Source organism: Acartia tonsa, chromosome 1 (genome assembly GCF_053477335.1).
Source record: "Acartia tonsa isolate MP-2025a chromosome 1, ASM5347733v1, whole genome shotgun sequence".
In the NCBI taxonomy this organism is placed as follows: domain Eukaryota; kingdom Metazoa; phylum Arthropoda; class Copepoda; order Calanoida; family Acartiidae; genus Acartia; species Acartia tonsa.
In genome coordinates, this window is record NC_137260.1 from 45,061,847 (window position 1) to 45,089,723 (window position 27,877).

Here is a 27,877-nt window from a genome sequence, read left to right on the forward strand (position 1 = left end):
TTTTGAAAAAGAAATAGAAACATTAAGTCATACAAACCAGTTTGTTTGTCTACTAATATCTCTGAAACGTCTGTTAAGGGAAGTTTGTGTATAATTAGAACTAATTTCTGGTAAATTATTTTTGTTTACTTTTTCCCGGGACCCTGTATTGAACTTACAAACATGGAGTGGTCTGTAATCCAAAAAAGAATTTATCCTATGGAGAAGGAAGTGTTGAAAATCTGACATTAACCATTTAGCAAAACAAGCATGATGAATCTACGTAGCAGGATAACAAACTTTTTGTATCCTTATATAAAAGTAATAATTTGTCTTTGTGTGTGGGTGTCTGTCTGTCTGTCAATACCGAAGGGTTTTGCTAACAACTGAACCGATATGGTTTTTCTTTACGTTGTATTTTCTCGTCAGTCCTGGAAAGGTTTGAAATATTTTGAGGCAGGGTACTTTTTCTTTTAAAACTCAAATTGAAAGCAGGGTAAGGGTCGACTTCAGACTATTCTTTAGATATTTGGTTAAGACCTATCTGATTTGGAGTCGGGCTCAAACCCATTACCCCTCTGACAACACGCTTAAGTTGAAGGTCTTCATTCATGGATGTCCAATGGGGGGAGGGGAAGGAGTGATTAACACCCCCCCCCCAAAAAAAAAAAAAAAAAAAAGCTTGTACGTCCTTGCCTCTATGATAAAAAGATTAGCCCCCCCCCCCCCCTTAAAAAATAATCTTGGACCTCCTTGTTTTCATTCTTTGTTTTTAACAAAATTGAATTTTTGTCTTAAAAATACTAATTTCTTAAATGCAATGAAGTAATATGCAATTTTGCCTTAAAATTAATTACTTCCTATTCATATACAATAACTCTAATAACATATTATAAACATATTATACATATAATATATATGCCTATGTAAATTTAAACACAATTTTCACATGCCTCTAACTCAGGAATTAAAGGATAACAATAAACAATCCATTCCTTACTTTAGTGATTTACTAGCGGCTACGCCCCTAGAGGCCTCTAGTGGCACTTTAAATGTTTTTGTTTGTTAAAGTTTCTATGATAATTTTTTTACGTACGGTACCTCTTTATTTGACGTTGAAGTCTCCCATAATTTTTTTGTCATTTTTCTTGGGAGGGTGGTGATACCCTCCCCCAAAATAGTTAAAAACCTTCCCAGGACATATAAGAATCTACCCTGTTAAGGAGAACCCGATCGGTTCAGCGGTTAGCGAGATCCTTCGGTACAGACAGACACACAGACAGACAGACACACAGACAGACAAACATCCTGTTACTTTAGTATAAGGATTTACAATACCTGCCAATAATTTAAATTTTAATCCCTTAAAGTATACACCAATTAGTAGAAATAATCTCCTCGTGTACTAAATTTACTTGTGTTAGCCTGTTGAGCTTTTTATAAAAGCTAGTATTTATTAAAAAAAATAGATACATATAATATATTTTCTCGTATTTATTCGAATCCGGTGGATAGGAACCGGTTCTCATCCATACGAAAAAACTATGTCTAGCATCGTATTATATCCAGCTTTCAACGAATATAGAAATGTACAATTATAAGATTAATACCAGTTTTTTTAGCCGGTGCCTCCGGCACCTCGGGGCTAAAAAAACTATTTTAAATCTCATAATTGTACTTTCTATATCCGCGGAAAGCCGTTTATAATACGATGCGAGAAATAACTATTCTCGTATTCATTCGAATCCGGTGGATAGGAACCGGTTCTCATCCATACGAAAAAACTATGTCTAGCATCGTATTATATCCAGTTTTCTACGAATATAGAAATGTACAATCATTTAAGACTTGATTGTAGAGAACCTTTGCTTATAAAAATATTCCTAATTTTCCTAGTAATCAAAAACAAGGGGATATGATATTTATATCATATAAACATTTTGTGTAAGAAAGTTTAAAAACCATGATGTTGAAAAAGAAAATTTCTTGTTTGGACAAACAGACGAACCGACTCTAAATATAAATACTTTTTTAATACATTTTTTTTAAAGTTTATATAATTTATATCAATACCAGTATAAAATGTAGACTGATTGAAATAATTCACAGATGATTTTTTTAATCTACATGCCAATCTTTTTCTCCGTGATTGTATCGAATGAATATAATTTATGAGATCATGTTTGTAAAGTAAGTTTGAATTATCACAAGCTTAACCATATCAGATGTATATAATAAAGGTCGGGATAGGACAATGAAAGATAAATGTATGTCCCTTCCAATTATTATAACCGATAGCATACTTAATTATTGGAATTATCTCTAAGATTCCTTGAACAATCTTACACACATTTGCTTGCCCAGACTGGTATACAGACACATACACACTTATAGTTCTTTACTACCTGTAGTATGTTAGCTGCCCTTACTATGGACAAATACATAATTGTTTGTTTTCTTATTTTGTAGTACTGTAGAAGTGTTGAAATGATTATTTATGGCATTGTATTATAGACAGCTTTTTACGAAAATATTAAATTGAAATATAATGTTGTTTTGTTGGCTAATAAAACTGGTATTGCTATTATGATTTCTCATTACATTATTCTTTAAAGAATAGTCCATAACACTATACTATACAATTAAAATTTTTGGTATAGCTCAGAACCTTGATAATCCAGCGGATATTAAAATGTTTCGAAGCAATACTGGAAAAAAAAACTTTACCTAGTCGTGAAGCATAAATTATCCCGGCATCCAAATTTATAATCGAATATGTAGCAACATTAATGTTTATGCCAATGCCAAATATATTTGTTTATTTTCAGGGATACAGGGATGTGTCTTCTCCCAAGTTTAATTACAAATTTTGCTTTTTGTCTCCTTATATTAAAGTAATATGTTTTATTGTAAAAATGTTTAAGTATTTTTTAATTATTAATTCGCCATTTTATGTTATATCTTATTACTATTTATTTTGATGAACTTCCAAAATGATCTTTTTGCCCACACAACTTTTCTTCAGACAAGAAATTATAAAACTCTTATGAAATTTTCCACTTGATTTAGTTTGTCTCAAGATACTAAAAAAATATTTTTAGATAAAATCAGCAGTTGTAAAAATTATTTTTTGCTTAATACATAATAGAATTATTCAAAAGAAAACAAGTTTATATTATGTAAATAAATAGTTTTCTGTAATAAACTATTTTATTTTTAAACGAGGAAATTAATTTGCATTACATTAATAACATGGAATGATAAAACTGGTTAATGAGTTTTTGATCAACAAAACAATAGCAAGCAATCTTAGTCTTTTTAAAAACACTTGAATGTTTCTTTATATTTTCTATTTGAGGGAGGGGTGAGGAAAATGTTAAGTTGTAGAAGAAGCACTTTTTACAACCCTCCTTTCTCCTTTTCCGTAAAAATCGTGTGCACGCCATCATACCATGCAAATTTCACACATATAATAAAGATTGATTCAAGTTTCTGCAAAATAAGGGAACCAAACGCTTTAAGAATGTGCAATGGAAAAAAATTAGAGTAATAAAGATAAATGCAAAGAAATCATAAAGTAATATAATTAGATAACTAGTAACTAAAAAAAAACTTTGTACCCTAATTGCATTGTTGTTTTTTTAAATTTTCAACAGGGAACGTGGTATAAAAGGGGGAGGGGGGGTCAGGTCATAGTTGTCCAACCCCCCCCCCCCCCGCCCCAGATGATCTCTGATTCACAATATCATTTTAAAGATTCAAAATTTTCATTTTATTTTATACTCCAGTAAGCTGTCATAATTAAATATTTTTCCTAATTTTAAAGGTTAAATTTGTTGTCTTGCAAAAAGCTTTCTCAAGATGCAAATTTAGATTTTGCAACTTACCCTACGCTTTTTTTAGGAGTGATACTTCTCTAAAACTTTCTGTGTTGGTAGTTGTTATAGTATGATGTCTGTCCGTCCCTGTAAAAACCTATAACATTCTGTCGGTATGTAATTTTAATTGTTAAATAAAGCTGATCAGTTATCATGATCAGTTAGGAAGAGGACATTGGGCTTTTAATTACACTAGTCCCCAAAGTTTTATTATAACGTTTTCTTATTCATTGCCTTAACAACTTTGGAGACTGTTACTGAATTTTTATTGGTTGGTTCATGAAGTAGAACGACCAAACGTTTCAACCACTAATTAAAATCTACCGAAGAGGTAATTTTGTGTATCATCATTTGGGGTGTACATCAATTTATTGGCCATTGTCATATCTCTGGTACTTTTCTAAGAATTGATTTTATGTAATTTCTTTTAGTTTCGCTGCCTAGAAAATGCACTGCTCGTACTCTTGTTATATTAAATAAATATTTAGCAAATTACCCTAATCTATATTATTACCCACACAGTACTTTAGATTTTTATTTTATGATAGTAAAAAATCTAGTTTTTTTTTAAAAACTGCATATTTTTAAACAAATTATATTAACACGACCGGGATTGCCTCTAGAGGTCTCTAGGGGAAATTTAACAAGGGGGTGGAGGATGGAGGTTCTCTATCCCAAAAAGAAAGATAAAACATTAACTGGGACCTACAAGAAGCACATTATTTTACTTTTCTTAAAGTGGAGCTGGAGTCAATCATTGTTTTTGCTCAGTAATAATTTTACAGTTTATAATTTTGATACTTTTACAAGCTCAGCTGAATTAGAACCCTTTTTTTCGCTGGATTTGTTTTTTTTCTCTTGATGTGGCGCCGCTCAGCTCAAGTTCAACATCGCTGGTTTGAATAGAAGTTTTTTTTTAAATAAGAATCTTACATTTTTGTATTTTTTAATTCATCGTTTGTTGTAAAGTACACTTTGTATTTTACTTGTATATTGTCTAGCTACTCTATTGCTTACTACAAAACCCGCAGCCTGTGAAATAAAAGTAAATGCAGGTGGAATGCCTTTGCCCTTAGACAGGGGCAACTCAATATCTAGCATGGTTAGGACTTCTAGACATTGATTGTGCAATCAACAGGTTGGTTGTCTGTTGGGTTTACCCGATATGTTTGAGTTTTTATATTGAAGTTTATAATAGTTATTTCTCGCATCGTATTATAAACGGCTTTCCGCGGATATAGAATGTACAATTATGAGATTAAAACTAGTTTTTTTAGCCCCGAGGTGACGAAGTCACCGGCTAAAAAAACTAGTTTTAATCTTATGATTGTACATTTCTATATTCGTAGAAAGCTGGATATAATACGATGCTAGACATAGTTTTTTCGTATGGATGAGAACCGGTTCCTATCTACCGGATTCGAATAAATACGAGAAAATATTATATACCCCTCTCGGTGCACAATTTATTAACATAATTATCCTTGTTCAATTGTATGTTACCATCTTTTTTAGATAAGAATCCTTTGTCAAAGTGCACTAGCGAAGTCTCTTCTCAAAAATCTGATAACTTTACATGTATATATGTAAACAAACATATTGAAAAGAAAAGTAGCCCTGTTCAATCTATATATACGTTATTGACTTACAATTTTAATTTCTATAATACAAAGTACCGAAGTATCTCGCTAACCGCAACCCCGATCGGGTTCTCCTTAACAGGTTGGCTTCAATAGGTCCCGGGAAGGTTTATAACTATTTTTGGGGAGGGTACTACCACATTCCCAAGATAAATCGCCTCTAGAAAAAATTACCCCCCCCCCAAAAAAAAAAAAAAATTCTTTTTTAAAACTTTAATAAAAAATGGGTTTTGGGATTTCTCTAGGGGCGAAGTCGCTTGTATAATATAATGTAGAAAGAACTAGGTTTTCTTTAAATATTAAATTTATTTTGAAGACCATTATTTTATCTTAAATATAAACTTAGATAGTACTTTTATTGTCCTATCCCTCCAAGTTATCTTAGTTTTGTAAAGGATGCAATCTAAAATTCCAAGATAATATCAAGAAGGATCATTTTTACACCATCATTCATTCTAAAATAAAAGTTAATAGATTAAAAAAGTAGGGGGACAAATGGACTCAAAAAACAGCCACGAGACGTCATAAAAATGTGGGAGACTAGAGGAGAAATGGGAAAGAAAACCCCTAAAAAAGAGATGGATAATCTCTCATTTTATGACGTTACGTGGCTGATTTTTTAGTCACTTTGTCCCCCTACTTAAAAAATTTTAAACAAATAATGGATATATAATATGTGGCTAATATAATGATAATCCCCATCCACCCCCTCCTCTCCTACTAGAGGAAGGAATTGACCAATAAATGAGGACCCTTGCAGCAACAAATACTGAGTTTTAAAATTCCTTTGTAATGTGGACATCCTTGTTAAAGCTATGATATTCTTCTGAGAAAAGAGATAGAGAATATTACAAGTATTTGTTTTGCTTTGTTTTCTTTTTATTACAGTTCTTTCTTTCTTAGCAGGGAGGGAGGGGACATTGGACTGTCAAGTACACTTTTACCCAAAGTTTTATAATAATGTTTTTTTATTTCTTGGCTCAACAATGTTACAATTTGGGTAATTTTGATAGGTTGGTTTTTCAAGTTTGTTCTCCAAATGTTTCAACCACTTATTTGAATCTACAGAAGGGATAATTTAGGCAATCATCATTGAAGATATACATCAATTTATCGACCATTCTTATATCCCTTTGATCCCTGATTTCATATACAATCATCATACTTTTTATTTTCAATGACAAACAAGGAGATGACATTGAAACAATGGTTATAGAATATACGTGGATATCATGACAGGGGGGAAATTGTCGTCAATATAGCTTGCTAATATGGACATCACGTATTGGTCAGTTCGTTCAACCAGTAGGAGGGGAGGGGAATGGGGATAATTATTTAAGCCAGCTACAAGTTTCACTTTATTAGGGTGCATGAAAATTTGGTGTAAGATCCAAGTTATAATAATTCCAATAATGAAACAATCATGATTTCTTAACGGGGATTATTTTTAATAAATTACCCCTACAAAATCACATTTAAAAGGTTTATTTGAGGACAGTTAAAGAAAATGTGATCCAACCCCGAATAAAATCTTAAACTGAATCCTTGCATAACTTTATTCTCTAACTTTTTTTCCATAATAATAATTAAAAATAAGTGATGAATCTTTAGAACATATACATTGATTCAACTAGCAATACATTATATAAAGAATATATTAGGCTAAATTATCCTTGCAAATACAAAAACAAGTGCCAACTTTTTACTCATATTATTCACCAAAAGATCTTCAGTGTTGTCTCAGGAATCATGGATTCTCAACTTGCATTAAAATTTTGTGAGGAGATATTTTAAAAGTATTAACATTTTTTTAAAATTCATAGTAGATCTTATCTTAGTTTTGAGTAAATATAATTTCAATGATGATATAAATAAAACTTTATTAGTGAAATTACACTATAATTCGCAGTGTCCGTCTGTATGTCTGTCTCAAATATGGGATGTATTTCTCTGAGAATAATAAAAAGCATCCTGTATATATTTTACATGGCCATTTAGACTGTCGGCCATACTACATAGACAAAATACTTTAGGTTTTGTGATTTTCTATATTTCTCGTTTTCGTTTACACCCTTTATTGTGACTACTGAACATTTGATCTATAATTCACTTTGTCCGTTTTTCCTGCCATAATTATTTATGCTTTGCTGCTTACAGATGTTGCCATACTTGTTATTGTCTACAAGTTTTTGTATATGTAAACTTTTTATACAGCCCAATCCTCTTATGACTTCTTTAGCTGCTTCTTTCAGGTTTTCTAGCCAATTAAAATTCTTTATCTCGGTGTTTGAACTGAATAACAAAAGGCTTTAACGGGGTAGTCTACCAATAGAAATATATTAGAGTTATATTAAAACTGTTTATATTAATTTTCATGTAGAATGTCACCTAAATCTTTAGTATGTATCTAATTTAACCATTGCATTTCTTGTAAAGAAATAAAAAGAGATCAAAAGGTTTGGTGACTTTTACATAGTAGAACCTTATAAAAACATTATTTACTTTAGTTAAATATAAATATTAGAAAAGCATTTAGAAAAAATTAACATTGCATGTATCCAATAATTAGAACTTTAATAAAAGCGTCTGTAATAATGGTGCAAAAAGATACCGATTAAAAACTAGAATAGATTATAGAAGCTCAATTAATCAAAAATACTACATAGAAAAGATATACTATGGTCTTCTCATATATAATATCAGAATAAAACTATTTATAACAGAATTGCGGTTAATTGTTCGTGAAATTTTAAAAATTCATATTTACTAAGATATACTATTTTTATGGGATGACAACTTTTTTTGCATTGAAATTAGACTTGATTAATAACCCTTTTTTTAAAATTAAAAATTAATAACCTATTATATGACTAAATATGTACCTTATTTCATAATTATCGCTTTTGTGTTTCATAATTAAATAATTTTATTACTTAAACCCATTTAGTCATAAGGAGCTAAAATTTCTAATATGCTATAAATATTTAGTAAATTACTGGAATATTTTAGTTAATGCACTATTTTGGCCGGAAAGACTTATTTCTAAGATTTGTACAGCTACACTACTTTCATTAAGGAGTGTGCACAGAGATTTGACAGAGGGTTAAAAAAATTCAATGCAGACTTCATAAGTATCCACTTCTTAACAAAATTGAGGGGGTGGATAGACCCCAATAGGGGTCCATCCTCCTTTACAGGGGTATACACACCCCCTCTAAAGCGCACAACCCCCTGGATTTTGGTTTAAGAAGGGTGTTCAATTTTTCCACCCCTCTGGAAAAACCCCGTTCACGCCACACTGCCCAAAAGTGTATGTATATATAAAAATATATATCTTACGTATGACATTGAAAATGAGCTTGATAAAATGTTTTATGATTGAACCATTTGTTATACATACATACATAACACATTGTAATATATATTAGTACTATACACTATACAGCCCATATCAAATGATAACACTCTCTCTTTCAGTACGACTTTGCTTTTAAGAGTATATTATTTTGTACCTATATATTGATTGCCTGGGGAAAAAAATAATTTAAGATAAAATATTTTTTTTATTTTAATTCATAATCGTAACATAAAGTTATTCATGAAATATAATCCTATAAATAAACGGATGAAAATGTAAATTAAGTCAGTAATCATGTTAGCATAACAAATGATTAATACTGATTATTTTCTTATCGCCTGCTCTGTGCAATCAGCCGTGGTAAACTTTGAATTACTAAAACTACAGGGATATGTAAATTGGAGATAAATCACCGATTTTTTCCATATGGCATATGGACCTTAAAGACAATTAAAAACCCTATTTTGATACTTTTCTAAGTTTAGGTCGGATCAAGCTGATTCAAGACCCCTCAATTTTATTTCAAAATTGGTGATGGCGGTTTCAATAGTCCATTTATTGTTATTTTACCATTTTAACTCCATCCATCTTTCATTGTTTTAAGTTAAGTTTTAATTTTATCATTTTCATTTTAGTATCCGCGGAAAGCTGTCTTTAATACTTTGTGATAAATAACTATTCATTTTGTTTAGGTGTCCGGAGAAGAATGTGATATCTCAGTTTGTATTTGATAGAGAAACTGGCACTTCCTCCGCAAATCTTTACTCCATGTTCAGGTAATATAATAAATGTATAAGTATAGATATATAATCCAGACAACTACATGGCCAAAGTGGTGGGTATCTTTTTCGTCTGCTAGCAAATTGCTCACTGTTCTTTAGTATCGACTTGACTGTGTTTATATTTCCAATGCTATTGGGAGACACATAAGACCCAATAGAAAGTCGCCACAGGGTCCCCGCCCAGTGCACAAATAGTTATTTACCCCCAACCTCCTCTATTCTTGTACTTTAATTTCAGAAAATGATAAAATTTAAATAACTTCGACTCCTACACACAGACAAACTGACAGACACACAAACATCCTGTTATTTTTATATAAGGATAAAAATAATTATTAAAATTACTTTAACTCACAACTTGAAGAAAAAGTAATTATAAAGATCAAACTATCAAATCTGTAGTATGTTCACTTTTTCAGATTTCCTGAATCAAATACAGTGCACCTGCAGTGCGATATCATCCTTTGTGAGACCAGAAATTGTCAGGTATAAAACAGCCACTCTGGTATTCACTTCATAATCCTTGTTCCTAGGAATAAATTAAATATCTTGAAATAAAAGTTTCCCTTTGAAGTTATCATACGAATATACGGCTAGAACATTCTTTTTGTAGTTGAAACAATTGTTTTTAAATAACTATTGGATTTTGTTGTTACCCCAAACACAACCCCTTTAAATAATACTTCCTAAAAACGCTGACGAGTCAATTTGTGCTTTCCCTAAAAGTACCTATTCATCCCATTACTTATTAATAAATTGAAAATAAGGGAGGGGGGGGGGGTTCTTGTGTGTATCCCAAGGGGGTATTAACCCTAAGGAACCTATGCCAGATATGCCCTAACCCTGCGGCGCTTTCCAGTACCAAATATCCTAATCTAGAAGAATTAGAAAATTAAAAACTACAAACAGCTTTTTTATTTTAAATTGATGGTGGTTTCTGTGCGCGTCAATGACGTGTTCAAAGAATCCCTATGGGTGTAGCAAATTGGGTTGACGACACAGGCTACCCTTTTTTCTCTATTAGGGGGAAGGGCTGTTTTATTTCTTTCGGTAGATGTATTATATATTTCATCCTCACAGTACATTAGGGGTATGTAGGATTGAAACTAGTCTAATGGGTTTAAAACAGAATATGTGTAGAAATTGAAGAATATATTATTTATCGCATCATATTATAGACAGCTTTCCTCGGATAGTAAAACTATAATTTATGAGATCAATTCCAGTTTTGTTATCCCCGAACGGATGGGGGCCAAGACTAACAAAACTGATATTAACATGATTTCTAATTTCATTATTCGTAAAATTTTTTCAGTAATACGATGATATACATGATTTTTCAGTACGGCTGAGAACCTCTTCTCATCCAGCGGATATTAATGGGTTTGGAAGCCACACTAAAAACAAGTTTATATTTATGTAAATTGAATCTAACATGGTTTCTCTTTGAACTCGTAATACAATAACAAATTACATTTCTGTTTCTACATATGTATTTCTATGCATTTTGAGTTAGGAAATATCTTTTTAAACATAAACTTTGAGTGGTTTATTAAATTGCAGATATTTTATTTTTGTGTGGTCGGGGACAATTTTTTTGCGAGAAAATAGCCTAAAATCATAGCAAACTTAACTAAAAAGGACATTCTCTGAGAAAAATCAGACTATTAGCTAGGTTTCAAGCCTAATCCAGATGGACGGGCGGACAGACATCGTTCGACTTTCCATTTTAAAAGTTTTAAATTAATGATTATGTTATTCCTTTATAAAAGAGAAAGGGTGTCTGTATGTCGTGTTCAAAAGGGAAATAGCTGCCGGTGTTAAAATGCAGCTTCTTATAGACATTAATCCTTTATATGGAAAGTAACACGTATTTCTGTCTGAATCTTCAGATCTCACTGCTGAACTGATTGGGTTCTCTATTTTAGGATAGGTCGTGTGATGGTCATAGGCTATTTCATTTTTGGATTTAAGTCATGAGATGGGTTTGAGCTATTTTTTAAGTCTTTCTATGCCCTAGTGAACACATAACCCTAGATGCTAGGGGCGTAACCGATAGTTTTTATAATATTAGCGGCTACGCCCCTCTAGAGGCGATTTCTTTTGGTAGGATGGAGAAACCCATCTTCAAAATAGTTATAAACCTCTATAGCACCTATAATAGGAAGAACTGTTTGAAAAAATAAAATAATTATTTTTAATTTTAGGAATCTTTGTGTGTGACAGATCCAGATACGGAAGAAAGGTAAAACTTTATGTATAAACAATTGTTATACATGCAAGGGCCGTGATTCCGCAAATTAATGCTATTGCCAAAATTTCGATATTTTATGTGGCGTAAAACGTATTTGAGTTGTAACTAAAGAGAAGTGGGAAAGAGAGAGGGATATAGAAGTGGGTGGGGGGGGGGGGGGCGGGGGCTGGATTTTTACTTTGGCCCCGAATGTGTAGTTTCCAAAAACACTGAATATCTTGATTTAAATAATTAAAATTATCAAATGCCTTGTTTATATCTAAAGAACTATAGACTCATATATTTCAAGTTTAGTAAGTTCATTTGATCATTCCCCTCCAATTTAAAATATAGTGGTACATGGTATCAAACGAAATCTTAGATAGCAGCCGAGAAAATCAAATTTTCCATCACAGCATTACACACGGACTGACAGTGAATTTGCTACTAAAAATGGCATTAGGATTGAATAGCCACTACTAATATAAATGATTATAGCTAAATTTAAAATTAAAAATTTGTTGTAGGTCTCGAGTAGGGGACAGTGTGGATGATGAGACAGGAAACGAGCATCGTATGATGGCCTCCACAACAGTTTATGTTCTGGAACCTGGCGTATCAGCATTAGGTAGAAATAGTCTTAAAACAATGAAATAAGTAGTAAAAGAAGCTTTATTTAGTGCCTATAAACAATGACATCATAATTGCTGAACATTGGTCAATTAAAATGTATACTGGTCTACCATTGGTAATTTAGTCTGTGTATTGGCCTAACATTGGTCATTTGTACTGTATGACGTCATTTTTTTAAAGGCTTTATAAAAAGAAGTAAGAGATAAGTTAAATCCTGATATCATTTTGAAATTTTGATATTTTTCTGATTTGTTAGTAGTAATGGTCAAGATCTTACTATCTTGTTTTGTTAGTCTTTCAATTAAGTTATTAGACCTATCACACAACACTATATTTTTTAGATTTTAGTAAATAATTTTAGTTGACTAAAACGTAAAAAATATTTTGATAATGAAACCAACTTTAAAAGTCTTTCATGGCTGTAAGTCTGAAACATTAATACTTTATAAATATTTTGAAATCATATTATTATTAGTCATTAGAAAATAAATGTACATATAGGTTTATATAATTTATTTTAGTATAGTTTTGATAATCATGCTAATGTCTGGTCAGTTAATCTTTAATATCAGCATGTCTACAATATGTCAATGGTTGTATTTAACAATTTGTTAAATATTTGATTTGTTTCAAAGACATTACGCTAAATCCTATAAAATTAAGCTACCCTGGGAGTTAAGGTTTCCTAAGTCATACATATTTATTTATATATACTCTAACTCCTTGTAAAACCTAACTATGCACGAACAGAGCAAGTGATTCTAAGCACCTTCCAGCAGTGATTATAAATATTTTTTGTGTGAATATGCTAGGGTTATGTTTGTTTTAGCTGTACCAACTAAAAGAATTAAGTTTCACCATGGTTTTCCATGAATAAAACTTTAAATGTTAAGCATTATTTGATGAAATATCATCAAATGATTTATTGCGTTCAAAGGTTCAAATAAAATAACACACCAAAACATAATCAAATGCTGTACATTACAAAAGAACACTAATAAAAATGTTTACAATATTACAAGTTACCATCCCTTTTTCTGAATTAACATTTTTCGTTGGAAAAGTTTACTTTTGTGTCACAGCAGTTTGAACTAAACAAAACATTTGATTATAAATATATAGTCCAAAAAGGTTTATCATTTCGAAGTTTTTTTTTCAAATAAAACCATTTCAAAACTTATTTTTAAAAATTTATATAACGATATAAAACACAACCCTAGCATATTCACCAACCAAACACTTAGAATCCATTCTGGAAGGTGCTTAGAATCACTTGCTCTCCTTCGTGCATACTCATTGCTTAGGATTTGGCCAATTGTAATTCATGTATTACTATAAGTTCATTTTATTTCAGCCTCTACGGAGTTATGCGAGTTGGGTCCTCCATGGTTGCTCTGGCTGTGTGTTGTATTTGGAGTCCTATTCCTCATTATGTTGTGTGTCAACGTGTTCCTCTGCTCAGCTATGACTTGTTCCATTTCCAGGTACAGTTTTCTTCACAGTAACAGTCGCCCTCAACTATAGACTAGGGGTGAAGCACCTAATATTCAATAAGTAATCCATTTAAAAATCTAACCGTACAGGTACAAGAAAATAAAAACCCCACAAAACATGATTGTGTTGGAATGATTTTCTTGTATTCCCTGGCAAGTTCGAACCCATTAATTCCCTTTTCCTTACACCAGAGAATGAGTGTGTTACGCGGCATTCCTAACTATCTCCGCGCTTCGCTTGTAAACAAACAAAGGCGCGCACATTTTTTCCTTGTTGATTCCCATGTGAAGAGCTACGTGAATAAAAATAATGTATTGGATGGATATACATGCGCTCTAATCCGTGGAAGATCTCAAATAAGCCTTCCTGCTTAGTTTGACATCATAATGTGGTAAGAATTTATCTTAATTCTTAATAATAAGTGTAGTATGGTATATTTTTACGAAGAAATTTAAAACATTAATTTTTCAACAAATAGACCATTTAACTGCTAACTTTTGACATACGAATATTTTCCTTAATTTTATTGATCATTTGAATCTAAAATTATCAATTTCTGATGCTGTTTAATATGTTTCGTGCCAATTTAAAGTTTTTTAGAAATTTTATATTTTTAATTAAATTGAAATCACGCAACCTCGATATACAAAAATAATAAACCATTAATGCTATGTAATTAATCTTTATATTTTTGTTTTAGATTCACCGTTTTCATGGTAATAAATACACATTTGTAAACATTCACATGTTGGTCATTCGGAGGGCTTGGAGATTAAGATTTCGTGTACGGCAAGGCATGCGTACCGAAACAATGAAAACGAGACAGAACAGATGCGGCTAAGAAAATATCTGTGAAGTTTTGTGAATGTGTTGGTTGTGATACCTTACCACACACTATTATAATCGTAATCAGTACAGTTAATTATTGTGACAATCATGGGTCCTAAAAAGAATAAAGGCGCTCAACTGGGACTACGGCTGCGCCCAGCCGTCGAGGCCCTAACCAGTGAACTAGATAAAGTGATGAAGTTGGTCAGTGAATCTTCAGAGCTTGATGTTAGACATTTCACTAAGGAGTCAATCCTTGTCCATGACAAGTTCGAGACATTCGATAGCATTATGGTCGGTTTTAGCAAGCTTGGTGTGAGAATCCAAGAGCTTGAGGAGTTTAGTGACATTTATTCTAATATAATTACTGTGCAAAAAGATTATAACGCTCTGAAAGATGCTCTAGATGCTATGGAGGAGCTTAGTGACATTCAAAGTGTTGTTGATTTAGTTGGTGATAATTTGCCTGACCATAAGGCTGAACTATATGATCGTTGCTTAAAGATTGTGAAGGTTATTAAAGGGTCATACTTTCCCTTACCAGAACCAATTATAAACACTTTGTCTGCTTTGATGAAACGGCTGGCCGAGGTTAAGCTTGAACCTGTGAAGCCGCCTACAACGACGGCGGGTGCTTCGACAGCATCGCCATTTGTGTCGCCGTTTGGCACACCACAGTTCGGCACCGGTTCTATGTTCACGCCAGGATATATGAATCGTGTCGACGAACGTCTTCTTCCAAGCTTTGACGGCTCAGAGTCAGCCTACGTAAGTTTCAAGGACAATTTTAAAAAGCTTACCGTAGGACAGGACCCGTCATATTTACAGTTATTGTTGAGCAGTGAAAAGGTCTGCAAAAATAAAGAGTTGAGACTTCAGTTAATTCAGATTCAATCACATGAATCTCAATGGGCTTACCTCGACGCACGTTTTAAGTCCAAAACACGTCAGATGCTCTGCCTTTTCAACCAATGGGAGAAGAAGCCTAAACCGTCGGACTCCAACCAGATTGTGACAGTCTTAGCAGAGTTTGGTGGTGCAGTTAGCCAGCTCGAGCAGCTGACTAAAGATGATGATGATGAGGAAGTCACCACAAGCCAGTGGTTGACCATTATTCTTTTGGAAATGTTATCCAAAAAGTTGCCACGTGATTTCCAGGACAAGCTCAACCTGGCGTTGGGCTCGATGGATACCCCAAATATTCCTAAGCTGTTGAAGATTATAGAGGAACAGCGTGGCGCCATTTTGATGAGGTGTTCAATCGATGTAGACACCCCCTCCAAGAAGAAAGGTAATCCTGCGGCCGCAGCTACAGCCGTTGGTAAACCTGGGTCTCCAGCTAAGACCAAGAAGAAACAGCCTTGCCCGTCGGAAGGTTGTAACTCTGATCACCTGTTGTTTAAGTGCTCCAAGTTTAGGGATATGTCTGTCCCTGAACGCAAAGTCTTCATCAAGAAGATAGGCGCCTGTTTGCTCTGCTTACAAAAAGGGCATCGGGTGGCCGATTGTCCCAGAGCCGATAAGCTTGGCAGCTGTACCATTGACAGTTGCAACCAGCCTCATAATTCATTATTACATGAATCAGTTGCTAGTGGACAAGTTGCGGCAGTGTATGAATCACAATTGTTTAGCAAGAACAATTTTATGCTGATGTTGCAGCAGGTCCCGGCGTTGGCGGCTGACAAACGTCAAGTCACCGTCAATGCCATGTGGGACAGTGGAGCAAATTTGACGTTGATCTCTAGAAGTATTGCCAAGAAGTTAGAGTTGCCATCAACTGGTCGCACAGCTACTATTTCTCTGGCAGATGGAAAGAGCCAAGCATGTCCTACAGTCAAGATTTGTTTGGTTGACCGCAACCGGAATTCACATATTCTGGAGGCGGCGGTAGTGCCCAGCATTGGTACTGAAGAAGGGTTGCGTTCTATTGATCCTACAGCCGCCGCCGACATTTTCAACATGAAGCCTGATAATTTTTCTATGGTCGACGGCAAGATTGATGTTTTAATCGGCCATTTAACACCAGCTATGTTCCCGTGTGCAGATAAAATGGTTGGTGATTCTAGACTGTACAGAAGCTTATTTGGTACAGGCTATTTAGTTGTGTCTGCAGATGGCAGGACTGTTGCTAATCCTGTCGCCTGTAAAGCTGTGAAGTTGGAGGTCAGCAAGATGGAGTTCCTGAGTACTGAGAGTTTGGGAATACAGCCGCCATCAATGTGCAGCGGTTGTAAGAACTGCCGTCATTGCGCCGCCATAGCCGCCGGGCAGTCCGCCTTGGATGTGCGTAAGCGGCAGCTGATTGAAGAAGGTCTGACATTAGATCTTGAGAACCATATTTGGACGGCCTCATATCCCTACAAGCAGCCGCCAAGTGTGTTATTTGACAATTCAGAGCAGGCCTATAAGATCTGCTTACGTGACCGGCAGAGAATGATTAAAAAAGGTGAGTACAGCACCTTCTGCCAAGTGTTTCAAGAAGCTGTGTCTCGTGGAGTGTATCAGAAAGCTTCGCCAGAAGACCTAGCTTATACTAAGCCCGTGTATTATTCGAGCCTAGTCTGCGCATATAAAGAGTCTATTTCCACGCCCTTGAGGATATGCGCCAATTCTAGCCTCTGCTGCAAGGGGCTAAGCCTCAATAGTATTATGATGGACGGCCCAGTTCCATTATATACTCTGATGCACAATCTTATCCGGTTCAGAAGTTATAAGTGTGCATTCGTGGCTGATATTCAGAAGTTCTATAATTCATTATTAGCTACCTATGAAGATTCTCAGCTGAAACGTGTTTTTTTCGCTGATACAGTTGATGGAGAGCCAGAGGTCTACCTTACCAAAACCATCAACTTTGGTGAGGCCTTGGCTGGAGATATGGCCGTGACCGCCCTCAGACTCACTGGTCGTATTTTTGGTGGACGTTCCCAGCAGGATGTTCAAGATGTTTATGGATCTGAGAAGATTAGAGGTTGTGACGTTGTAGCCCAGCAGGATGTGTGGAGAGATGTTCAGCAACCACTCAGTTCTGAATTTATTTTGTATCAAGATCCTCCATCGGTCAAATTGGAGACTTGTACTTACGTGGATGACTGTTTGAGCGGTCATAACAGCAAACCTGAAGCTGTCCAGCTGGTCCAAGAGCTGGAGGATATGATTGCACCTGGCAATTTCAAGTTTAAATCTGTTGTTTATTCTGGAGATGATGTTGACAGTGTAAAAGTTCTGGGCCTTGTATGGGACCCTAAACAGGATAAGTTGTTCCTACCTGTCAGAGCCAACCACGGCGAGAAGATTAAGGGTAGAAAGTTACTGGAGGATCTAGATCTGGAGGATCTCTGGAGAAGTCTACCTGAGTTGATAACTAAACGTGAAGTTTGGAGAATTGTGCAACAACTTTATGACCCAATGGGTCTAGCAGCGCCATTGCTGCTTAAGTCCAAGCTTTGTCTGCGCTCAGTTTGCATACATGGATGCAACTGGGATGATGTTATACCTGGAGAGTTGAGGTCGGAGCTTGTGTCCAGCCTCCAGGACCGTTCGGCACTTGGAAACGTGTCGTTCAGACGTTCGATGGTTCCTGATAAGCCGTTGGGGCTTCCAATGCTTGTTGGTTTCTGCGATGCATCTAACCAGGCCTATGCAGCCATCACCTACCTGAGATGGCCAGTTCCTGGAGGATATGATGTAGTTTTGTGTTGCGCCAAGTCACGTGTCGCACCAGTGAAGATTGAGTCTATACCAAGGTTAGAAATGCTTAGTTGTCTAATTTTGGCAAGGCTTGTGGATACTGTTGCCAGAGCCCTACCTTTCAACATTTCTGGCAAAGTGTTTTTTAGTGATAGCAGCTGCGCCCTAGCTCAGCTATCCAGTGACAGTGTTATGTTAAATGTTTTTAACAGTCATCGTGTTTCCGAGATACAACAGTTGACGAGCCCTGAAGATTGGAGATGGGTTCCAACCCAGCACAACATTGCCGATCTGGCAACGCGTGGTTTGTGTACGATTGAGGATGTACAACCTGGATCTACATACCAAGAAGGTCCAAGCTGGTTGTGCCTGGAACAGGACCAGTGGCCCGTTAAGACGGCGGGTGAGGTAAATGCATCCATTCCCGAGAGCGAGCTAAATCCCAAGATGGCGAAGCTCAAGGTAATGTTCACACAGGTAGTGGACAATGATTTTTGGAGGTCTCTGGCAAGAAGGACCTACAGGCAGGCAAGGAGGACTGTGGCCGCAGTTCTTAAGGCTGCCAACTGCTTTAAAACGCTGCTTATCAAGAAACGTGGCGTTGCAGCAAATGAGGATGGTGTTAGCAACAATGATAGTTCTAAGTATTATGAGAACTATACTTTCACAAATACATACATGGATTCTGTTTGTGACCTGTTTTTGACTTCCTTCAACCAAGAGGAGGAAATGACCATGGACGCCGAGGGGAAATTTGACTCCCTTCAACCGTATCATCACAAGGTCCAGGTTTGTTGGCCCATTGTGGGTCATGATGGATGTTATCCTCTTAGGACATTTACAATATTGAAAATGTCCGGGAGAGGAGATGAGGCTCTTGAGGCCGCTGCTGGAGGCCCCAGGAAGATTATGAAGGACAGCCCAGGTGTTGTCTTGCTCAGCCGCCACAACAGGCTGGCGCGGCTCATCCTTCAACAGTCCCACGATGAATTGGGGCATGGAGGCCATCGTAAGACGTTGGCGCAAAGCCGCAGGTATGCATGGATCACACATGGCCGCATGGAGGCTATGAAAGTGGTCAAGAGTTGTGCTGCATGTTCCATTGAATATGCCAAGCGTTCGAGTCCCGCAATTGCTAATATTCTGCCAGATCGTGTCGAGCCCTCTGTGCCCTTCAAGGAGGTGCATATGGACCTTGCGGGGCCGATCGAAGTTACGAAGCCTGGCGTTGGTACCAGGAGTTCCAAGACCAAGTACAAAGTTTGGTTGTTGATTGTGGCCTGTAGATTTACACAGGCTGTGTTTGTTGATGTGTTGACTGATTATTCAACTGAAGCCGTGCTGGTCGGCTTGAGAAAACTTCAGGCGTTTTACAATATGCCTAGAAGGGTTACCACAGACAGAGGCACCAATATGGCCAGTGCCAAGCGAATTATGGATGAACTTTTGAAGGATACCCGAATGCATTTTGAATGGCATCTGGTGCCCACCGCAGCACACTCGTTCGTGGGTACTGTGGAGAGGCAGGTTGGGCTGGTCAAGCGTGTGTTGAACAAGAAGTTGGCTGGTGCTACTGTAACCTTCAATGATTTATTGGTGTTGTGTGCTGAGACTGCAAAAGTCTTGAATTCTAAGCCATTGACCTATGCCACCCAAGGAGATGACGTCAATTGCTGGAGAATAATTTCACCTGCTGATCTGTTAGGCGGCAGGACCAACGATGCAATCTGCACCTTTGAGACAGGTTGTAAAGAGCCCATCACCAGGAGGCTGGAGAACTTGGAGGAGTTGACCCGTCAGTTCCATCAGGTGTACAAGGAGCAGCTCATGCCTGAGCTACTCAAGTCCGTCAAGTGGCGCAGCAACAAGGTGCTGCTCGAGCCGGGAGACGTGGTGCTGATCGACGATAGCACAAATTTGATGAAGAAGTTCAGATTGGGGCGTGTGGAAGAAGTGCGCCCAGGTGGGAGGACCGTGGTTTGCAAGTTCAAATTATCAGATGACGCAGCCGCCACGAGTAACGAGACTTCCGCAAGACGTCTGCTCAAGATCAATCTACCCAAAGTTTAGTATAAGTATCGTTCTTGTTTAACTTTGAATTTTATTTTTACGGTAGATTTATCAGATATTTTTTTCGAAAGACAAAAAACGCAAATTTTGACTCAATTTCGTTTAAACTTTCAAATCGACGCAAGATTTTTTCATTTGAAATGCAAACTTAAGTTAATTATACGTTTACGCAAGTTTTTTCAATGATTTAAGTCTTTCCGGGACCAGGGATTTTTTTTGCGGAAATTTTCCTAGGTACCTACGCAAATACGAACATTTTTATCCTTGTTTAATTGAAATTCGATATGATAAAAAGTAACACAATGAGATTTTTTACATCATACAAATATTTCTTAAGATTTATTATAATCACATAGATAATTTAATATTACATATATATTAAAATTATTTCTATTTACCTTTTAACCGATGTACCTAAAGAAAAATGCAGATTTTTTTCGTCTTGAATTAAGTAGATTCTTTGAGTTCGAAGATTTAAGCTTAATAAGACCGCTCTATAGTGTATCTTAGCTCTGTTACCTCGGCCAGACATACTACAGAACGGCAAAACTAAAGCATAAGATAATTTTATTTTGATTGCTTTGATTGATGATTCTAAAGTTTCTTGAATTATTCATGATTCTTTTAATTTTTGATTTGATTTAAACATCACTAATTATGTTATTTTCAGTTGATGGAGCCCTGCGCCAGAAATCCTGTCGGAAATTATGCAGTATCAAAAAATTGAGATGGAAAGACATAACCTCCGTCAGGATAGCTGGAACATGGCATTATTAATATTTGAAAGATTGGTTAGTTTGTATCTTGAGGGGTTCATTCTAACTGAGGCCCCAAATTGCCTTAATTTTGACTGTATGAATATGTACAAGTTGCTTTCTTCTTAAAACAGAGAGAAATTGCAAACTCAGCATTTAGAGAAGTTCTTTTCTTATAATTGAGCTTTTGTTTTATTTTGGTAATTTAATTTGCATATTTCAATTGCAATTTTATTTTACGCAATTTTGATTCACGAAGATTTAAAATTATGAAATTTTAATTTTCCGATGTTTGATGATTTTTTTTTACAGTCATATTTTATTTAGATTTAAGTATCTATTTTATTAAACATGTTAGATTTAAGGATTTACCTATTTTATCTAAGAATGTCTAGATGTAAGCCCGAGTATTTTTCCGCTGGAGAAAATGCTTAATTTTGAGAAGTTTTTTATGAAATTTTTACTTTTCTTTTTTAGCAAAAAGAATCAGTAGAAAAAATGTCATTATTTAATCTTTCTTTCTTTTGATTAAAAGTTTGAGTTGATTATTTAATTATTGATGCGATTTTAATATAAAAATCATTTGCCTATTATTATGTAGGTACCTAATCAAAGTTTAGGTACTATTGATTATTAATTCATGTATTCGCAATTACATGGTCTGTAATTCTAACTTTAATTGAGATTATGAGGCCATGATATAATGAGATGTGTGAGTGGTAAATGTGCATTTCATGAATGTTGAATGCTTTTCCCATTCCTTATTCCTATCCTTATGTGGTAGTGGAGTCGGTTTGAGTTATTGTGGTGTTCGTAAGTTACCATAATTAATTTTAGGCCTGATGGCCATGCCATTTTAAACTCTTGTAATTTATGCGTTATGAGATTGTGATTTGTGGACACTGTCTGCACGCATGATGTTAAGATGAGTTGTTGTGTTCGATTCCCAGTGACTAGACGGGTGTGTGTTGGAATGATTTTCTTGTATTCCCTGGCAAGTTCGAACCCATTAATTCCCTTTTCCTTACACCAGAGAATGAGTGTGTTACGCGGCATTCCTAACTATCTCCGCGCTTCGCTTGTAAACAAACAAAGGCGCGCACATTTTTTCCTTGTTGATTCCCATGTGAAGAGCTACGTGAATAAAAATAATGTATTGGATGGATATACATGCGCTCTAATCCGTGGAAGATCTCAAATAAGCCTTCCTGCTTAGTTTGACATCATAATGTGGTAAGAATTTATCTTAATTCTTAATAATAAGTGTAGTATGGTATATTTTTACGAAGAAATTTAAAACATTAATTTTTCAACAAATAGACCATTTAACTGCTAACTTTTGACATACGAATATTTTCCTTAATTTTATTGATCATTTGAATCTAAAATTATCAATTTCTGATGCTGTTTAATATGTTTCGTGCCAATTTAAAGTTTTTTAGAAATTTTATATTTTTAATTAAATTGAAATCACGCAACCTCGATATACAAAAATAATAAACCATTAATGCTATGTAATTAATCTTTATATTTTTGTTTTAGATTCACCGTTTTCATGGTAATAAATACACATTTGTAAACATTCACATGTTGGTCATTCGGAGGGCTTGGAGATTAAGATTTCGTGTACGGCAAGGCATGCGTACCGAAACAATGATCATTAATATTTGTAGGAGCGATCCAGAACCTGAGGAAAAAGCTGGCAGCGTATTTACGGTCCAGGTAAATAGCTTTTTTTGCTTTACTCAAACCTATTTCTGCAATCCCACAATTCCTCTTTTTGGAATAAAACTTACATCTAGTCTCTGCTTATCTAACTTAAGTTAAAATAAGTATTAAAAATTCATTTTAAAAAATCATTTGTGGTCCAGATGAAATATTGAGGAAACAGCAAAAAAAGGCATAATTTCTATAATTTTAAAATTTTAGAAGAAAAAGTTGGAATTTGAATTCCATTAATGGCCCTATTTCATCGTTCAAAAGTTTTTTTTTAATGATTAAGAGGGCTATGGTTAATGCAATTGAAAAGGTTTATTTTGAAAAAAGTGCAAATATATATTATACAATGTATAAGGGGGGGGGGGGGGGGTGTTAATGCAACCATCTCGTAATCAGTGAGCAAGTGGCACTTCGAATTCGAAATTTTGCATGAGTAATCCTTGGTAGGGTTATTTACCCTAAATCGAACAAAAAGTTGAAAAAGTAACGGCTAACGGCTCAGCCGTTTAGCTGTTTTTTTTTGCTATTTTTAGGGCAAATCTGCCACAAATTATGTAGGAATTAACTTTTTGAAACAAATTTTTGCATGTGAAATGTGAAATGATTATTAGTACCAGCAACTAGCGGCTAGAACCGTTTGAAAACGTTTTGGAGCAGCAAAGAGTATTATGTGGAGATAGGTTTCGTGATGATTTGCCTTGAAAATAGTTTTAAAATGGCTAAACGGCTGAGCCGCCAGCCGTTACTTTTCCAACTTTTTTGTTCAATTTAGGGAAAATAGACCTACCAAGGATTACTCATGCAAAATTTCAGATCAAAATTCGAATTCTAAGTGCCCCCATTTGCTCACTGACTACGAGATGGTTGCATTAACCCCCCCCCCCCCTTAATGGGAAGTCATTAAGGCCCATTGATTAATCATCCCACTTCCAAATCTACTTAGTTAGTCTATCTTTCCAAGCTTATAATGATGTAATTATTCTGCTTTTAATATCAGTTTTTTGTTGTAAATTATTCAAATATATAAAAAGATATCTTGATGTTTTAGAAAATTTTAAATAATGAGTTTTCTTGACAAGCTTTTCTGTGAACCAGGGACTAAAAGTTGATTTTTAAAACCTCTTTACACCTGATTATTACACTAGGGGACGAAGCCCCAGACCTTTAAACTAGATCACCTGTCACTGACATTCCAACAATAGCAAACAACAAATCCTTAGATTGCACGACATTTGTCTGGAAGTCCCAACTGTGCGTGAAAGTGAGTCGAGTCTGTTTTGGGCCTAAGTATTCTCCCCATTCTTACTCTTAATGTAGCACGTCTGACATAGCAGCAGAAGGTACAAATTATAACGACTTTAGTTATGGCGTGGTTTGGGCTGAGAATCGAACTTATAACCTCCTCAACAACGAGAGGTGTTAAGCTACATTCATGGGTTAAAAATCTATAATTTAGGATTATGATCCGTACAGAAGTTGGTCTGGCAGTCAGTACGGAAGCAGGTTTAGCCTGGATCATCCAGGTACCAGACCTCTGGAGACTTCTAGACCACTAGGACCTGAACACCCAGGCACCAGGTAAATTTTGGAATTATGATGCATTGAAGTAAAGGGTGTTTTACTGCTTCTTTTGTAAATTATAAAGTTAAATAATTTTTCCCTACACTTACATTTGCTAGGCGAATATAAACAAGAATGGTTTTTAATGAAAATTAAAATCTTGTGCCTTTTGAAATTATTTAACAGTTAACTGAATAATCCCAATAACCCGATTAATAACAAAATACAGACGAACCTTTTAAAGACCACTATTTAGAGACCCTTTTATGAGAAAGATTTTAAAACTCATGGAAAACGTATAAATAAATTTAAGTTAAAATGTTCTATATTTGAATTAAAGTTATTTTGCCCATATTTATATATGTACCTATTGGAAATATCAATGACTAATTACAACATATATTATTTAGAATATTAAGCCCTGCCAGTCTGCCCTATACAAGTCTACAGAACTCCAAATCATCATACTCAAACTCGAGACCAAGTAAGTAAAATAGAAATTGTTTAACAAGGTAAGATGGGGTCGGTATATTTTGGAGAAAAGCTATTTCCCTCACTACACTAAATGAAAAATATTGTTGAAAAGGTTTAGTGTTTTTTATATATATCTTTATATACATCTTTTTTATATTTGATTAATTTGATAAACTAAATAACATTCACTAGCAGCATCGCCCCTAGCCTCTGGGGGCTTTGCCCCTAGAGGTTTGATGAAACCAATTTTTCGTATTTTAGATTTAAAAGAAATTTTTTTTTTTTTCTTTGGGGGGGGTTAATTTTTTTTTTTTGGGGGGGGGGGTAGTCGAACCCACTATTTTAATTTTAGTTTTAAAAAGAAAAAAAAATTTTGGGTGGGAGGTATATTTCATTTTGGGGGGGGGGGGGGTTAGGGGTGTCCCACCCCCCAAGAAAATAGTTATAAACCTTCCCAGGAACTATAAGAAGCTATCCTGTAAAGGAGAACCCGATCGGTTCAGCGGTTAGTGAGATCCTTCGCTACAAACAAACAGACAAACAAACACACAAACAGACAGACATCGTTCTACTTTGTATTATAGACTAGCGGCTACACCCCTAGAGGCCTCTAGTGCCACTTTAAATGTTATTTTTAAATTTAAAACATGGCTATTTTACGTTTGACGTTTTATTTCCGTTGAACTTTCTAATACCGAGAAATTTTTTAAAAATTTCATTTCTCTAGGGAGGGTAGTGGTACCCTCCCCCAAAATAGTTATAAACCTTCCCGGGACATATGAGAATCTACCCTGTTAAGGAGAACCTGATCGGTTCAGCGGTTAGCGAGATCCTTCGGTACAAACATACAAGTGTCCTGCTCAATTTAACCATAAACTTTTGTTTTAGGCTCCCGTAATGGCAAGTACTCTGGAAACGGCAGCATCCACTATGACAATAGTCCCGTGTATACAGGACTCTCCACAGGACCTAGACCACCTCCATCTCTGTATCAACCATCTACACCATCCAGGTAAATAGAGCAATCAGTGTTGATAGGGAGTATGTGGTTATGCCTTTGCCCTTATTCAGTCTGAATTAATTAAATTTAACTAAATAAATGGTTAATTTTCTACAAGGTCATTTGTCACATTATAACACAATTAATCGGGCAAGATTAGGCTTTAATTCATAGTAAAATAAAACATATAGGTAGATTTTGATTTAGTTAGGAACAAAGAAAATACTGTAGTTAGAATTTTTAATTACCTACACAACAAATAAATAATGTTTACTAATAATTGAAGGATAAGAAAGTAAAACTAAAATAAAGTTTTATGCCTATTCATAATCATTTTTATAATGATAGGAATTTATGCATATTGACTAAAATATTTTTTAACTAACCTTATAATTTGAATTTGCAATTGGATTATACTCATTAAGTTCATGAAAAGTTTACTTTTGATTGTAGCAAAATATTAGAAAAATTCTCATTTTTCGTTATTTTCTAATAAAATGTATTATTTTCAGATCCCGAACACCTAACCGAACCCCACGGTCACGAGCTCGTGCCCGCCACAGGGCCCGCGAGGCCGGTCAGTTCGACCTTGCACCTGACCAGTACAGTTTGCATTCCAGGCCAGCGAGCCAGGCCGGCAGCTATAGAACAGCAATGCGCACTAGGGTTCCAGATTTATGAACATAGCATGGTTCTTAGGCAGAACAGGAAATTAATCCGGAAGAACTTAAAAGTAGGAGCAATTTAATTGTCCTAATGACAATTCCTGATATCATGTTGAAGTATATAGCTTAAAAAGTTGACATTTTTAAAGATGATCGTTCCGAACTTAAAATAGGCTAATTGCTGTCTAAAACATTTTGAAAATTTTTTTTTTACTAATTTAGTGAATTAAAATTAGTGAAAAAAATTTATCGAATGTGAAGAACTCAAGTTTAAATTAAATCAAAATTTGATTAAAAAAAGAACTACAGTGAAATAATGTTATTATACTTTATAAACAGAACCAGTGGCGTGCAGAGCGATTCACCAAGGGGCGTATTAAAGGTAAAAGCGTAGAAAGAAACTCCAAATATTTCATAATTGGGGGTGTTGTTGACACCCACTACTGCACGTGAACTGAACAGAACAATAATGTAAAAGTGATTATCTGCATCTAAATCAAAGAAAAGGTATAAAGTTACCTTCTAGTCAGTGATCAGAGTGAGTTCAGTAGAACCAAATTTTGTCTCTTACTTTTTATAATGCTATTAATCAAATTTGTAAATACATCAAATTCTGCTTCATTTTAAAATAAACTTGTTACTATTGTTTTGTTTCTATTATTGAAAATTAGAGAGAAGCATTTCTAAAATTAGGGTCCGTTTAAAACAAATAGCTCTTATCTTTAATATATGCATGTTGGAATTGTCCTATCGATTACAAACTGTTAATGATAATTAAAATCGTACAAAATGTTCAATTTAAAGCGTAGCAACTCTTCATATAATGTTACTAGATTGTCCATAGGTACATTAATTTTCATCTTTTTAGACTTAAGATTTAAAAATTTGTCAGTCACTTCAAAAGTTGTAACATTGGCTGATAATCACTTTACAATTAGGTTAAATTTCTTCATTTGCACAATTATAGCTGACAATTAAATGTCATCAACAAATAAGAATGTAAGACCATGGAAACAAAAAGCGCTGCACAGTGGGACAAAGACAAGACCTCGGTATTGCTTAGCGTGTCCTCGTCTAGGAATTTTATTTTTGGTTCACCAAAGGAATGGTGTTATCACTCAA

The 27,877-nt window shown here is 35.0% G+C and overlaps 1 protein-coding gene across 1 annotated transcript in view; it reads left to right on the plus strand.

Annotated features, from left to right (window-relative positions):
- LOC145321372 (uncharacterized) overlaps positions 1–27,400 on the plus strand; it is an 83,705-nt gene extending 56,305 nt beyond the window's left edge. Inside the window, exons 8-17 of the mRNA XM_080162875.1 lie at positions 9,548–9,631; positions 10,057–10,123; positions 11,845–11,882; positions 12,398–12,498; positions 13,858–13,987; positions 23,011–23,059; positions 24,513–24,634; positions 25,027–25,100; positions 25,979–26,102; positions 26,603–27,400. Of these exons, the coding sequence (XP_080019001.1) occupies positions 9,548–9,631; positions 10,057–10,123; positions 11,845–11,882; positions 12,398–12,498; positions 13,858–13,987; positions 23,011–23,059; positions 24,513–24,634; positions 25,027–25,100; positions 25,979–26,102; positions 26,603–26,771 (958 nt within the window). The 3' untranslated portion in view covers positions 26,772–27,400. The remainder of the gene's footprint in view (positions 1–9,547; positions 9,632–10,056; positions 10,124–11,844; positions 11,883–12,397; positions 12,499–13,857; positions 13,988–23,010; positions 23,060–24,512; positions 24,635–25,026; positions 25,101–25,978; positions 26,103–26,602) is intronic.
- Positions 27,401–27,877: the final 477 nt, after the last annotated feature.